Below are 16,557 nucleotides of genomic sequence, written 5' to 3'. Positions count from 1 at the left end.
AGACGTAGCCCCTAAGATATATAATGGCTATGTCTACACTAGCCAAAAACTTCGAAATGGCCATGCAGATGGCCACTTTGAAGTTTACTAATGAAGCGCTGAAATACCTATTCAGTGCCTCATTAGCATGCGGGCGGCCGCGGCACTTCAAAATTGACATGGCTTGTCCAGACAGGGCTCCTTTTCGAACGGACCCCGCCTACTTCGAAGTCCCCGTATTCCTATGAGCAGATGGGAATAAGGGGACTTCGAAGTAGGCAGGTCCTTTCGAAAAGGAGCCCCGTCTGGACAAGCTGTGCGGCGGCGAGCTGTGTCAATTTCGAAGTGCCGCGGCCGCCCGCATGCTAATGAGGCACTGATATGTATTTCAATGCTTCATTAGTAAACTTCGAAATGGCCATTTGCATGGCCATTTCGAAGTTTTTGGCTAGTGTAGACACAGCCAAAGGGAGTTGCACCCAGGTCTGACGTTGGTAGAGTATTCATGGGAAGGATCAGCTACAGGAAGCGTATACTGGATGAGCCATGTGTTTCCTTCTTGCCCCACTCTCATAGCTCAGTAGCTGAATGGATGTTTACTCAAGCAATCTTACTAGGCTTAATTCTGCTGCTGTGCCTTGTAAATACTCTGCCAACTGAGACTGAGTTACCTGGTTTGAGTAGCCAAAAATCAGGACCCCTTCATATCCAGAACACGTGGGACCTTTTGCTCCCTGTTTTTCTCCTCCTTTCAGACAAGCCACAGAAGCCCATCGGACCCATAGAGGTGGTGGATAGTTCCACAACTGGCATAACCATCCGATGGAAGCCTCCAAAGGATGATGGGGGCAAACCAGTGCAGAGCTACATTATAGAGAGGCAGCAGGTGGGCAGAAAAACCTGGGTGACATTGGGAGAAACTGACAAGAACAACAGTACTTTCACAACTGACAACGTGGAGCAAGACAAAAGCTATTGCTTCAGGGTGCGAGCGGTGAATGCTGAAGGAACTAGTGAGGCATTGGAGTCAGACGAGGTGATGGCTGCAGCCAAAGGTAAGAGAAGGGAGTAGCGTGAACACATCTCACAGCCATTTGAGACTTCCATCCTGAAAACCAAAATCAAGTGAAACTACTAGATTTTGGGTTTTGCTCCAAATCTGAACTTTCTCCCAATGCAAACAGTAGGTTTGCAAGCCTGGTTCTTGTCAACTGAATGTGAACATGGTGTCATGTGAATCTGGGGGCGGTTTAAGGTTTCAGACTGAGATCACACATTTTTTGTAAGTTTTGGTGATTCTGAGTGAGATCTCTGTTGAGGGGCTTAGGGTTCAATCCAGACTGACCCTCGAAGCAACATCTGCAGTGGAACCTATTCATGGACTGGAGCCAAAGCAAAGATTCCCACAGGCCACTGCAAAGAGAATTTGCTAAGCTTCTATCTCAAGGCACATTCTGTGGCTGAGTCTTTTCAATATGATCACATAATTGCCTTCAGTACAGAGCATTCCTTCAATTCTATAACTCCACTGGAGGATCCAAATCGAGAGAGCTTTTGGCACCAACATGAAAGTAGAAGCAGGGAAAACATTTAGTTCATGTTGCCTTCCTTCTTACATTCATTCCTGTTGCCCTCTCTCCATCCTCCCTATTTCTAACCCTTTAATCTCATTTTGTGTCAAGGCACTTTTAAAAGCATTTTTGTATTAATGGCTGATTTGTTTTGCCTCCTGCCATGGGGTGGTCCTCCTGTGAGTTTTGTCCATCATTAGAAGCTGACCACCATAACTCCGGGTGTTCTTAACCACCACTGTGCTTTATTATATCCCTCAGCCAGTCAGAGCCTGGAATGTTATTTACGTAGTGTAGAGTCAGTACCCAGCTTCTCCTGCTTCTGGGGGTCAGATAGGATGTTAGCAGCAGCCAGTTCTGCCTTCATTCATGCCTGCAGCTCTTCTGTCTAGCCCTTCCTTAATGTCTGATTACATAGGCCCAGCTTCTGAGGTTGTTACTTCCACCCAGTTAACCCTTTGGTTGTATCTTTACTCAATTAAGTGGCACCCTCTGTGAACAACCTGCCTTTCAAACATACTGGGGATGGGGAAAATGAGTGACAGGGTGTGGAGTCAGCTCCTGACTCAGGACATCTTGTTATATCCTCCAATAATAGATGGGGCAGAGGGAAGTAGAAGCCCATCATCAAGATTCCCATTTTCTCCCTCAGGTACAATAATATCTCAATGGCTTTCCCTCCCCATATGCAAACTGGGCACATTTTCCTGTAGACCATCAATGCCATTTTCAGCATTGGCAAGAGGAGATCATTCATGGAAGACACAGAATGTCTTGACCCTTAGGAATCAGGATATCCTCCCCTCCATGCTCCCAGCATGCAGGTGTCCTGCAGAGTGGAAGCCTGAGTAGCAGATTCCCCTTCTCCCTTTAGAAGGTGACTCATCTGAATACACGTTTGGGGAATCCTGGAAGGGACAACCTCCGAGAACAGGTTCATATCACACACTGGAGCAGAAATGACTGTTAATAATGAAGGGGAAATAATCTTTTCCTAGCTCTCCTGGGCCCCCCTGCTCCTCCTAAGATTGTCAGTGCCAGCAAGGAGTTCATCAAACTCTCTTGGGCAACACCTTCCAAACCAGGCAATTCCAGGATTCTGGGTTATATTGTTGAGAAACGCAAGAAAGGCAGCAACATCTGGACACCTATCACTGAGCTGCCAATAAAAGGTAAGCGACTGAGAGCTTGGAACAAGCTGGGAGGCTCTAAGAAGGTAAGAAAACTAGATGATACTAAAGATAATGAGACCCTGACTCACCTCTAGTTCATTGCTTCAAATATGGGTTAGAGTGGTGGAGACCAAAGGCTTTTTCCTGTCTGAGGGATGCTGATGACCTCTGTGTAGTGACACAAATCAGGGATTTCAGTCCCGCTTCTAGTTGCTAGTACAAAAAATCACAACGGGCCCTATTGTGGGGTACCTCGGCAGAGCACCGAAATATTAAATAAACTACTGAGGTGAAACTTTCCTCTCCCTTCCAGAGGTGGGTCCTTCCCAGGTTGTGAATAACACCTGCTGCAGAAAAATGGTGAAGTTGGCATCCCTTAGTTGTGCCCATTCTGTAAATAAACAGAGGGCTAGTGATCTGGCACCTTGCCCAGTTGTAGAAGTGCTTTCTTAGCTTGTGGACCTGGAAACTGTACAGACGTTCTAGGGATATTCTAGGGACAAGGAAAATAAGGGGATGGAACTTGGTATCTGTTCAGTACTGGTGAGGCCACATCTGGAATATTGTGTCCAATTTTGGGCCCCCCAGTATAAAAAACACGTGGATGTGCTGAAGCAGGTTCAGGGCAACAAAAATGATTGAGGGGCTGGAGCACAGGACCTATGAGGAAAGGCTGAGGGATTTGGGCTTGTTTAATCTACAGAAGAGAAGTCTGAGGGGTGATCTAATAGCAGCTTTTGACTTCCTGAAGGGGAGCTCTAGAGAGAATGGAGAGAAACTGTTTTCAGTGGTTCAGATAACAGAACAAGGAGCAATGGTCTGAGGTTACAAAATGAGAGGAGTAGGTTGGCTATTATGAAAAAATACTTCTCCAGGAGGGTGGTGACGCACTGGAATACGTTGCCTGGAGAGGTGGTGGAATCTCCATCCCTCGAGGTTTTGAAGTCCCAGCTTGACAAGGTCCTGGCTGGGATGACTTAGTGGGGTTGATCCTGCTTGAAGCAGGGGGCTGGACTAGATGACCTCCTGAGGCCCCTTCCAGACCTATGATTCTATGATCTCTGCAGGCATCAAAATCACGTTTACCGAGAGATGTCAATGAGCATGAGCTCTTATCTCCTGTATTTGAGTTACTGCTGCAGTCTCAAGGAAAGCATTATTTACTCTCTCTCTGGCTCACTCAGTGTCTCTCAAATGGCATTGGATTTGAAAGGGAGATGGGGAGTACAACGTGAGAGTTGTGCAAGTGATGGGGAAGGACTGGAGAAAAAGGGACAGCATTCGGCTACTCCACATGCCCTCCACTTGGCAGGAAGGCAGTAGACTGTGCAGTCCCAGGAGCTGTAATTAATGTTCAGGATCATTACCTGATATATCCCACTGTGGGGACTGCATATCTAAGCCGGAACCTGATCTTTTTCTTCCACAGACAGGAAGTGGGTGGTGACAGATCTGAAGGAAGGACTGCAGTATGAATTCCGCGTGGCTGCTGTCAGTGCCACAGGGACAGGCAAAGCCAGTGCATCGTCAGATGCTGTCTTTGTGCGAGATCCCATGAGTAAGTGGATTGGCCACTTATCCCCTTGGATAGGGGGTGGAGACAGAGGGGTAACTAGCCAAGAAGGTGAATCTGGGGGAATATGTGAATCCAAGTAGCAACATGTATAAAGTGTGTTTAAAAAGTGCACATGGGGGTGGGAAAATTGGGTACGTGATGAATATTCAGAAATCAGGAATTCATTGCAGGGAACGGGGTGGGAGTTCTCAATATGCTGGGGAGGATGATGTGAGGCAGGGGTTGGGATGAGATCTGCTTATGTTGCATGGGATTCCCAGTGTGTTGCAGAGGGGATGGGAACAGAACTCCCAGTATAATTCGGAGGGATGGAGACAGACTCCCAGTGTGCAGCAGGGAGCATAACTGAATGGATACCCAGTGCTATCCTGGTGGATTACCCAGTATGTCAAATGAGTGCTGGGGGCAGAAATCCTGGAATATCAAAGTCCAAATAAATGTTCCATTTTCAGAGCCTCCCGGTAGAGTGAGGGACGTTAAGGTGACCCACACTGACTACACCAGCATTACTTTGGCATGGGTGAAACCCAGTTCAGAGGAAGGAGGGTCTGCCAAAGGCTACATGGTGGAGAAGCAATCCTCTGACAGTCTCAAGTGGACTCAGTGTAATACAGTCCCCACAGAGAAGACAACTTTTACAGTTAAAGGCCTGCAAGCCAGAAAGATGTACCTCCTCCGCGTGACAGCCACCAATGAGGGAGGTGCAGGAGAAACTGTAGCACTGAACACTTACATCCAAGCTGTGCCTCCCATTGGTGAGTCAAAATGGGCTGATCCTGAAAGTGTAACACAGTCCTCCAGGTACAAAGCACGGGCTGTCCCTCCACAGGCAGCCTCGGCTGTTAGAGACTCAAACTGAACCTTGCTATAGGTTGTTGGGGCACCTGAACCTGTTGTAGATGATTATCTCAGACTGTGTGCGGTGGTGGTGGGGCACAGATCATTTAGTGCCCATGTTCCTTGCTGAGTCAGGAACATTGAGCATTCAATTTGAGATGACCACAGCTGGTGTAGGAGGCTCACTGTGATTCAAGCATCTCTCATATTGTCCCTTGGCAGATACTTAGGGTGTGTCTCCAGTAGAAATCCTACAGCTGCCGAAATGGAGCCGTACAGCTGGGCTGCCGTAGTGTAGACACTTAATGCAGTGACAGAAGGAGTTTTTTCTTTGCTGTAGTAAGAACACCTTGCTGAGAGACAGTCAGAAGAATTCTTCCATTGACTTAACAGTGTCTGCAACAGGTGTCTACACCAGACTTAGGCTGGCTTAATTACATCTCACAGGGTGTGACATTTTTCACCTTGTGTTCAGCATTGGTCAGATAATGGAGGTTTTTCACTGTTATCTGAGTTGTCAACCACTGGCCTCCGCCAAGCTGGGACATTAGAGCAGATGGACCATGGCTAGAAGTCAGGGGGCCTAGGCTCTTCTTCCATCTCTGCCGTTAAGTTGCTGTAAATCATCTTGGTTCTTTGCACCTCTTTCCCCTCCCTCCACCACCTGACTTGTCTAGACAGCAAAGCTCTCAGGACAGGGTGCCTGTGTATGTGCAGCGCCTAGAGCAATCAAGCCCTGCTCTCAGCTGTGCCCTCACAATATGAACAGTAAATGGGAGAATAATGACCCAGATGAAAGGGGAGTGGAGGTGTTCACTCCTGAGGTAATGGACTCGAGCAATTCAAAATGATTCTGTGACTTAGTCTAATACCCTAACACGTGTGGTTTGAGAGTGACCCCTTTGCCACACTAGGAGACAGGGGAACTTACTTGAGTAGCAACTTCCCTCCCTCCTGCTGCATGCCCCACTGCCTTGTGGGTTATCCTGGGAAGGAGCAAGGCTCAGGGAGTAAACCCTGACAGAAAATCCGGAGGGGAGTCCTAAGGTGGTTCTGTGCCAACTTCTGGCTTTGACTCGGCAACTCCTGCAGCTGAGCTGGTACCAGACGTAGAGGTGATCCTCTCCTTTGGACTATATCAGTAAAGCCGAGAGGGGGACACTGGCGTCTGGGCAGCCCAGGGTCCCAAAAAAAAAATTGCCGAGGCTCGCGCCTGGAGAGGTACTCCAGTATCGCTTAACAGCATTGAACCAACACTGGAGGTAACAGATACCGGTTATAACCTCTTGCTCGATTAGCATGGAGAACGAGTGCTGGGGGTTGTCTTCGACAGTGGGAGAGATCGTCGCATCTCACTGGACAGTCACCGCCCGCCTCAAGCTGGGCAGCCCCCAGCCAGTAGGGTACTGTCCCGCCACAGTTCACCTGCCTCACTGGGTGCGTGAGGCTTAAGGTTCCCAAACCTGACAAGTGACTGAAATTTGAGCACCAGGCAAACACCCATTATACATGCAACAAGGACTGTCACTCTCATGTGGGCCTTCACAGTCACAGTCGATGCTGCAAATGATGATCCCAAATGGAACTACGAAGGGTGCGATCCATAGTCTACGTACACTGAAGGATGCTACTATGCTGCAGAGACAGTTATGGGGTTACACGTTCAGGAGGGCTGCAGATGATATAATCAGTGGCACTCACTTATTTTCTGTTCATAAGGCCTACGGTTACAGTACAGCGCTCTGTCGACAGAAGTCACCATTGCAAGAGATTTCCCCACAAAAATTCTGTCGAGAGAGTGCAGCTGCACACAAAAGCCAATCAGACGAGTGCTCCGCTCTGTCGATAGAGTGGCCGGACTGCCCTGCTGCTCTCTCGACAAAACAGGCAGCTGGAAGCACAGTGGACAGGGCTGCCCATTGTTCTGGATGCCCTGTCTGTCGAGAGAAGGAACCCCAGAGCATCTACACAGCTGGTTTATCGACAGAACCTGTCGACAAAAGGTGCTCTCCCAGCAGCTCCATGCTAATGAGCAGCCGCACAATTTCAAATGGCTGCTCATTAGCATGGACCTGTGGCATAATTTTTTCAGGCATAAGGGGCTGATGACAGAGGGGCTTTTTGCCGGCAGGGGCACATCCACACGGCCTCTTTACTGCCAGCACCCCCCTCTGCCAAGAGCGAGATATCGCGTGGCTATGCTAATGAGCTGTGGGACCATGCTAAGGAGCAGCCATTTGCAATTGCAAGGCTAGTCCTTACCATGGAGCTTCTGGCAGAGCGGCTCTGTGTGGACCCAGCGTTCCTCAGCTGGGAGAGGCAGAAGGTTGTCAGCGAGCGTGTTGGGTTTTGTCAAGATACTGCCAGCAAATCCCATTTTGTGTGTGGACGCTCCACCGGTTTTGTCAACAAAACCAGGGTTTTGCTGGCAAAAGTCACAAGTGTAACTGCCACCAAATTGTCTGCAACCTGGCTTTGATTTTGTATGAACTTGTTGGCTGTTTGAAATTTTACAACAGCATTACATAGTGAACAAGCATGAGGAGCAGGTCACTCAAAACTTAGTTTTTGTGGCTGTTGCTTTGACTATTTGCTATTTCTAATGCCCTATTTTCACTGTGTTGGATGCTGAAATGGCATGATACCATTTTGGCTAACTGGCCAAGTCCCAAGCCCTCAAAGAGCTGTCCAGATGGTCCGAAGTCAATGCTCTTGTGAACAGACAAAACAACGCGTGTTTTAGCTTCTTTTCCACAAACGTCTCTGTGAACAAAAGCTTATTCACATGATTGTGAAAAGCAAGCGGGAGGTGTCGCAGATGCCATTAAGAGTTCAAAGTTTCTATTCAAATGGCGGTGAATACCTTTTTTTGCAGTATTTCCCTCTCTCAAGTTATCAGCACTATGTAAATACAGAAAGGTTCTGCTCAGTGAGTTCTTGGACACTTTGTCACTCGGATAATATGTCAGCAGCCAGTTGGAGGCAAGAATGTTCATATCCTGGATATGCTATGATGGGGGTAAAATCTGTAGCAACTTGTCACAAGATGTGGCTTTTAATTATATGTGTTATTTTTTACATTCCAGTTAGTCCCAAGTTCCTAAGAGATGCCACTCTGAAAAACTTCATGAATATAAAAGTGGGAGGTTGCATCCGAGTACACATTCCCTTTGAAGTAAGCACTGAGACCTGTTTGTGAAATGCCTTTCCTGCAATTCCATGTGGCCGTAAATAAGTACAATAACTGAGGTTCTGTTTTTGAGTCTCACGCCGAATTTTCACGTGACCTTGGGCAAGTTTTCTAATTGGTTTGCATCCATTCCCCATCTGTTCAACTGGGAAAGCAATGAGTCCCATCATGGGGCAGAGAAGTTGTAAAGTTCAGATGTGCAAAACATTAACACCCAAGTTCTCACACTTTGATGTGTCAACTGATCACTCCCTTCCACCCATCTCTTGGTTTCCTTGTGAAGGCTGAAAGTAGATTTGAAAAAGCCCTACTGAGTATGTTCATCCAAATAAGCAGCAAGAGCAGTGGTGCCCCTTGGTCATGTCATTTAAGAGGCACAGATTTAATTCTAAGATATAGCTTCTTACTCTTGCAAGTTGGCAGAAGCTGGGAGCACTATGGACGAAGGCCTGGTGTTTGGTCCCTAGTGAAGAGGAGGGAGCAAAGCTTTTGGATGATCTCAAGGTGGTACTGACAACCTCTACAGGGAGATACATCCAGCTCAGACCGAAAGAAAGTCACTGCAGTGTGACATTAGAGGGAGGGAGATCAGAAGGAAAAATGGAATGATTGTCCTTTCAGGAGGCTTCTTCCCTCCAAAAAGCAGCAGGCGCTTTTAATGGGATTACTTTTGCCATCTGTCAAATACAACTGTGGTGCTAACATATATTGTGCAACTCAGTTATACTGAAACAGCTCAGGGAACACACCACTGGCCTTAGATTTGAGGCAAAGAAACAAATTAGAGCTAAGGAAACATTTGAGGACAAACTGAAGGAGCTATGGGTGCACGAGATACAAATACTAAAGAAATGCAGATTGATTTGTAACTAGTGTTGCTCTGTTGTAGGGAACCCCAACTCCGGAGGTGATTTGGCTAAAGGATGGGCTTCCTCTACCCAGCAGGGCCATGGTGAGCACCAGAGATGGCCTCAGCCAACTCCTGATTCCATCAGCTGAGTTTTCTGACAGTGGGCTCTACACCATCATACTCCAAAACGACTGGAGGAAAAAAGAATCTTTCAGCTTCCAAGTCCACGTTGCAGGTAACATTCACAGCAGATTTGGTGGAGAACAAAATACTGAGGGGAAGGAGCCACTCCAGGACTGAGTAGAGAGCTGTGAGTTTTGCACCGTGGACAAGGGGCTAGTGAATGCAGTCTTTCATGAGATGGCCGTCCAAAGGCCAGGGGGTAAAGTCTAGGGCAGGCCTATGGAATATTGTCCCTCATTGATTTAAATTACAATCCATCACCCAGCCAGAGGGTGAGCCATATGCTATCAGAGGGCCACCTTGGATAGTCCATGGTGGCTTCTGGTGGACGTGGATACCATGTTCTATTTTGTGACAGGCAGGTGTGCCAGTCTGTGACAGGGCTCTGAGAATGTCAGTTAGCAAACAGAACAAAGTACCTGCATCCAGTCGTAAGAACCTGTCACCTGCTTTATTAAGAGGGGAAAGAGTTGTGACACTAGTCCCAGTCCAGTTCATGGAATTTCCCTTAATCTAAGTGGAAGGGCCTGTACATTTGGAGCAATCAGATCAGAGTTCATCTCTCACTACCGGTGCTCAGACGTCCAGTCTGCTCCCTTTGATGTTAATCACTTCAGCCGCGGGCGTTTGCTCCCTTTGGACAGCAGTGCAGACTCCGCAGTTAGCCAGCACTGCCGACCTTGGAGAGCCCCCAAAAGCCACAAATCAAGCGAGGTATGAAGGTGCTGGAGCCAGGTTTAGTGTCGTTGACGTCTGGTCTCCAACACCGTCATGAGTCTCCAGTATGACTCAACAGTTTACATTGGTACATGCATACGCCGTGACAATGGATGCGGCTCAGTTGATGGCAAGGGGGCTCCGTCATCCCCTAGGTCACTCGACACAGCCCGTTACACACACTTTTATACACAGGTATAAACAAGTTACGAATCCAGGTATTGCAATACATTGACACCCCCTAATGTAACTAGATCTACCCATTAATTTGGGGGGTAATGATGGTACCATCAAAATAACACTATCCATTGTGCTGTCGTGACGACCTATTCCTGAACGTGGGTGGGAATGTACCTGGTGCTGAGCTGTTATCTGTGGAGGAGGGGATGGGGAGCGCGTGGTACTAAGCAGGATGTGTTTGTGTATCACTAAGTGCCTGACTCTGGGTGCTTTTCAGCCCTGTGACTTATCAGCGCTGTCTCTTGCTGCATTCCTGTGGGCAGAATCTACCTATTCCAGTTTTTGCTTTAACCTACTGTTGTTCAGGCTTGCAGCCTTTAGCTTTGCTATGTGTTAACAGAGCATCGACTGTTGTCCTCGGCCGTTAGCCTTACACGAAGCCTCTCATTACAACAACGATGGTCAAGTACAGCTGACCACCATGATGTTAATAGGCTTCAGAATTGTTATAATGTTCCTAAACTTAGGACTTTCTCTACTGCCTCCATGTTATTTGTCTTCACTTTACAGATATCCCACAATCCCCCGGCCCTATTCATCTTCAAGAAAAAGTCCTCAACTCAGTGACTGTGATGTGGGGGCCTTCACCGACAGAGAAGTGGGAAAGTAACCTGTACTACGTGGTCATGAAAAGTGACTCCAGCAAGGGCTCATGGCAAGTGGTGGGCGACCTGATCTACACCAACAAGTTTACCATCACCAAACTTATCCCTGGCCAAGGGTATTACTTCAGGGTTGTGGCCAAAAATTACATGGGAACCAGTGATCCATCAGAAACTGTGCAGCCCTGGATCATTCCAAAGGAAAAGGGTAAAAAGGCTTTTAAAAAAATCTATTACCTGTGTTATTGGGTGTGTCCCACTCACCATCTGTATGCTGTCTTCCCAGATAAGGGCCCATTGAGATATCCCAAGAAATACTGTTAGGCAAGGAAGAATGTCCCCTGCTGGATATGATTATTAACAAATCAGCGGGAACAGTGAAGCTGGGCTTCTCTGTTGCTGCCAATATACTTGCTCATATTACTCATATGTATTAGAGCTGCCAAGAGAATTAATTCCTAGCAAACTCTGAGGTTAGATGAGTTTTACAGAGGCAAAGGACTCTCACCTGAATGTTGAGGACTTGGGAATTTTAAGAAGAAGCCACAGAATCCAACCTGTGGGAGTTGGGAAGGACCAGGTGACCTGCAGGGGCTAGACTCATACTTATGTAATTCTCACAATCTCTTGAAGGAGTCATGACCTTGTCCATATGGCAAGGACCTGATGATCCCCTCCAGATTCCTGCTTTGACTTTAGAAAACCTAAGAGCAAACTCCCCCTACAGAACACAGGTCAAGCTTTACATTGAGCCCATTGCATTCTTGGAGAGGACTTTTGGGTACTGCATGTAACACAGACTGGATAAAGAGCTTTTGTTGAGTCTCAATGCTTAGATAAAGGAACTCCCAGTAACAAACAGTAACTGGGGACATTATGCAGCAGAAAAAGCCAGGGCCCTACACATAGGGGACTGCATGGCAAGTCACAGGAGCCAGGAACCCAGGAGCCAGGCCGTGGCAATTTTGCATGTTGAACGACAAATGCAATTATTAAGTGCTATGGGAGAAGGCTGCGTCTTGCTCCAGCTTTTAGCCCCGTGGTGCTATCCCTCAGTGCCTATTTATGTTTTTTATAGATAAATTTAAAGTCAGATTGCCCAAATACAGGAGGGTGAATCAAAATGTGCCCCCAAGATTCCTCGTCCAATTGAAGCCCCACGTGGTGACCCCAGCATTTGATTGCTGCATGAGCTGTGCAGTAAGTGGCTACCCAAAACCGAAGATCACCTGGTACAAGGATGGTAGGAATCTCTCCGAAGATCCCACCTTCTTCAGCACAAATGACTTCGGTGTCTGCTGCCTAGTGATCCCAGCTGTCACAAAAAGAGACGAAGGAGAGTACAAGGTGGAGGCCACCAATGAATTGGGCCATGTGGCCAGCAAAGCCATGCTCATCATAAAAGGTAATGATGTTAGTGTGACATTTGTCAAGTCTCTTAGTCTCTCTGTGTCTCAGAATAGAGATAATGTCAAATTAGAGATACTGTTTTGCACAGAGGTTAGGAAAACAAAAAGGCATGATTTATCAATTCAATACAACTTCATTTAATCATAGAAACATAGAATGCTAGGACTGGAAGGGACCTTGAGAGGTCATCATGTCCAGCCCCTGCCCTCATGGCCGGACCAAGTACAGTCTAGACCATCCCTGCTACACTTATCTAACCTGTTCTTAAATATCGCCAGAGATGGAGATTCCAGAACCTCCCTTGGCAATTTATTCCAGTGTTTGACCAACCTGACAGCTAGGAACTTTTTCCTACTGTCCAACCTACACCTACCTTGCTGCAGTTTAAGCCCATTGCTTCTTGTTCTATCCTCAAAGGCCAAGAAGAACAAGTTTTCTCCCTCCTCCTTATGACACCCTTTTAGATACCTGGAAACTGCTATCACGTCCCCCCTCAATTTTCTTTTTTCCAAACTAAACAAGCCCAATTCTTTCAGCCTTTCTTCATAAGTCATGTTCTCTACAGCTTTGATCGTTCTTGTTGCTCTTTTCTGGACCCTTTCCAATTTCTCCACGTCTTTCTTGAAATGCAGTGCCCAAAACTGGACACAATACTCCAACTGGGGCCTAACCAGTGCAGAGTAGAGCGGAAGAATGACTTCTTGTATCTTGTTCACAACACACCTGTTAATGCATCCCAGAATCATGTTTGCTTTTTTTGAAACAGCATCACACTGTTGACTCATATTTCACTTGTGGTCCACTATAACCTCTAGATCCCTTTCTGCCATACTCCTTCCTAGACAGTCGCTTCCCATTCTGTATGTGTGAAACTGATTATTCCTTCCTAAGTAGAGCACTTTGCATTTGTCCTTATTAAACTTCATCCTGTTTACCCCAGATCATTTCTCCAGTTCATCCAGATCATTTTGAATTTTGACCCTATCCTCCAAAGCAGTTGCAACCCCTCCCAGCTTGGTATCATCTGCAAACTTAATACTGTTAAAGTTTACCCAGAGTGCTTTACTGAGAATAAGAATAAATCTACAACCACCAAGAGTGACAGAAGGCAACAGAAATTAAGCAGAGGCAGAGGAGACAGGCTTTCAGCTAAGACTGGAGAATAGATGGTGATTCACAGATTTCAAGGCTAGAAGAGGCCATTATGATTATCTGATCTGATCTTCTTCACAACACAGGTCATTACAGAGCCGCCAATCCCTGAACTGAGCCCATAACTTCTGGCTGGGCTACAGCAGATCTTTTAGAAAAACACATCCAGTTTTGATCTGATGAGGTGGCATCACATAGAACCTCTGTGAGACGGCAGAAGCTGCAGGAGAGAAAACTCTTGTGACGACCACATTGACATTGGGAGATACAATCGAGAGAAAGCTGGGATTAGATGAACAAAGCAAATGAGAAGGCAAATACAGAGAGGACAGGACATGGAGTAGACTGGAGAAAGTTTCTCAAGAGGGATAATTGAGGATACAAATCAGAAATGAAAGCCAATGGAGTTGTTTGAGAATGGGTGTGATGTGGCCATGATTATATGTGGGTAGGAAAAGGAGCACACATAACTCAGTTTCTAACTCAGTGTGAACTCAGGCAGAGTTCTTACTGAAATCAGAGGTGAATGAATGAATGAAAAGTTCTCAGGATATGTATGGCCCACTGGGAATAATAGCTCATGGAACATGAAACAGAACATGAATGTGGAATAAAGCATGATTCTACAACTCATACGAGGCATGAAATTATCTCAGGTCATAATTGCATATTTGCAGCATGATACATTCAGGCCATGTGCCCCAGTTGCAGGGTAAATTAGTATCTCAAGAGAAACTTTACTTCCAGAAATCTCTAGAGAGACACTTTTGTTTTACTTCTGCAAAACATATTCAACATCTCAGCTGCGATAGCAGTACTCCACAAAATAAATAAGAAAATTTGGAGGCTAGGTTGATCATTGGATCTTCTACCACCTTCTAACACTCATGCAGCCTTCAGGCTATTTGCAATTAGCCGCAGAGAAATCCTGAATTGGACACGTAATACCAACTGGGAAAGCCTTCTAAATTCCAGTCTTGTCTATATGGACAGGCTGACCAATTCCTCTCTGGTGCAACTCCACTATTTAGAGTAGAGATTAAATAGACCTTCTGTTACCTTTCACTCTGCCACAGATTTAGTATATTGAAGATGAAGAAGATCGAACATCAAGTGAGCCTTTGTTCAGACCCTACCTGTACTCCCTGGACATAGTTTGTCACAGAAAAATTATAGGACTGAAGAACTGGAGATGACACGATCAGTTAGGTAACAACTAGGCCACGCTCCAACACAGGGTTGTTCTCTACAGTATATGTTCCAGTTAACTGTAAATGCCCCTCGTTGATTTCACACCACTGGAATTAGGAGACTGTGCCGACGCCCACCAGAGCTCACTCATATTCAGCCTAAATGTTCTCTTCGTTGATTTCATCCTGTTACTTCTGCTAACTCGCAGTGCCACCCCACATCTGCCTCTTCCTTTTTGGGTATGTCTGTGTTACGGACCATGTGTGAAGCTGCTGCCTGGGGGGGGGCAAGCTCCCTATACTGTGGCCCTGCCACGTGCAGGCTCTAACCCCACTCTGCCCCACCCACCCTCCACACCCACCACGGTCTCCCTCTTCTCTTCCCTCACACTCTCTGCTCACCCCTTGCAGCCAAATTCCTGAACCCGATGTAGCAAATATTTGAAAAACAAAACCCCACTCTTCTAAAATTTCTTTCTAAAGAAAATGGGACATGTTTTCCACTGAATGCCAGATTGTGAAAACTTGACGTGCAGAAGGCACCCAATGAAAAGCACTGTCTTTGGGGATAAAAATGTCACTCACAGGTTTTTCATTTGTTTGTCACAGATTTATTTGCAAAGTCTTTAATAAGAGCAAGTCAGTTGTCCTGCTGAATACAATTTTAAGTATTATGGAATACATGATGTAGCTCTTCTCTGTTTCACATTTTCTTAATCTGTATTTCTAAACTGACTTTATATTTTAAGTGTACTCTTAAGCCTTCATGAAGTAACCATTCCAGATTACTGGATATTTAACATACTGAAACAAAGATGTTATTTTAAATTAATCAGTCAGAGCAGCTTATTTTGTTTATGACAAAGTTCATTGCTTTTAGGTAAAAAGAGAACAATAATTTATTGTGTGAAATCCCCATAACAATAGATGTGTTTATGAAATTTCATAATATGTTTACGATAAAAATATGTTTCCAAAGATTTTAGGCATAAGAGAGGATTTTACAACTTAGTAAGGTACTGATTTTGGTGGAGGAGTTCCTTAAAACTAGTTCATCAAATAGTCGGAAGTAAAGAAAGGTCAATTATTTTCCCCAGCTATCTGGAAGAAAAGAATGTTGTCCTGTTAAGGGCTCTCTTCAGCAGGGCGGTGAAAGGAGAGGAGACATGGATAGAAAGAACAGGAAAACTTTGGAAGCAAGCTTTTGTACTATCGTAATTAAAATGTATATTTTAGATAAGGGTGGTCATTTGAAAAATTTTCTTTTAAAATCTGTGGCTATATCTGCACTAGCCCCAGAACTTCAAAAGGGGCATGATAATGAACCTAACCGAAAGATGCTAATGAGGCGCTGCCATGAATATGCAGTGCCTCATTAGCATAACTGCAGCCATGGCACTTTGAATGCGCTGCTTTTGATTGCGTGCGGCTCGTCTACACAGGGACCTTTTTGAAAGGACCCCGCTCACTTTGAAATCCCCTTATTCCTATAACCTTTTCGAAAAGACCCCATGTAGATGAGGTGCGGGCGATCGAAAGCGGCCCTTTTGAAGCACTGTGGGCGTCATTATGCTAATGAGGAACTGCATATTCATGGAAGCGCCTCATTAGCATCTTTTGATTAAGTCCATTATCACGTCCCTTCAAAATCCTGGGGCTAGCGGAGACATAGCCTGTATGTCCCAAAATCCAAACTGTTAAGACTAAATCCATATATTCATATTGTCCATCTAAAAATCTGTGCAAGGAATTTTTTAAAGCTGTGGTTTTATTATCTTCAGCAACAAACTAATGACATATAGAAAGCAAACTGTAAGCAAAGGTTCTGCAGACACAGTAATGCACAACTGTTTCTGGCACTAAATAGGGTTGGCACAAGCCTGTTATA

General features: G+C 45.8%; 1 protein-coding gene across 1 annotated transcript in view; it reads left to right on the top strand.

The window, feature by feature from the left end:
• IGFN1 (immunoglobulin like and fibronectin type III domain containing 1) overlaps positions 1–16,557 on the top strand; it is a 51,186-nt gene that overhangs the window by 29,433 nt on the left and 5,196 nt on the right. Inside the window, exons 13-20 of the mRNA XM_074977242.1 lie at positions 735–1,034; positions 2,549–2,722; positions 4,152–4,280; positions 4,751–5,053; positions 8,222–8,310; positions 9,215–9,410; positions 10,826–11,125; positions 11,996–12,322. Of these exons, the coding sequence (XP_074833343.1) occupies positions 735–1,034; positions 2,549–2,722; positions 4,152–4,280; positions 4,751–5,053; positions 8,222–8,310; positions 9,215–9,410; positions 10,826–11,125; positions 11,996–12,322 (1,818 nt within the window). The remainder of the gene's footprint in view (positions 1–734; positions 1,035–2,548; positions 2,723–4,151; positions 4,281–4,750; positions 5,054–8,221; positions 8,311–9,214; positions 9,411–10,825; positions 11,126–11,995; positions 12,323–16,557) is intronic.

This window comes from Carettochelys insculpta, chromosome 26, assembly GCF_033958435.1.
Source record: "Carettochelys insculpta isolate YL-2023 chromosome 26, ASM3395843v1, whole genome shotgun sequence".
Lineage (NCBI taxonomy): Eukaryota > Metazoa > Chordata > Testudines > Carettochelyidae > Carettochelys > Carettochelys insculpta.
This window is presented reverse-complemented; position numbering and strand designations above follow the sequence as displayed.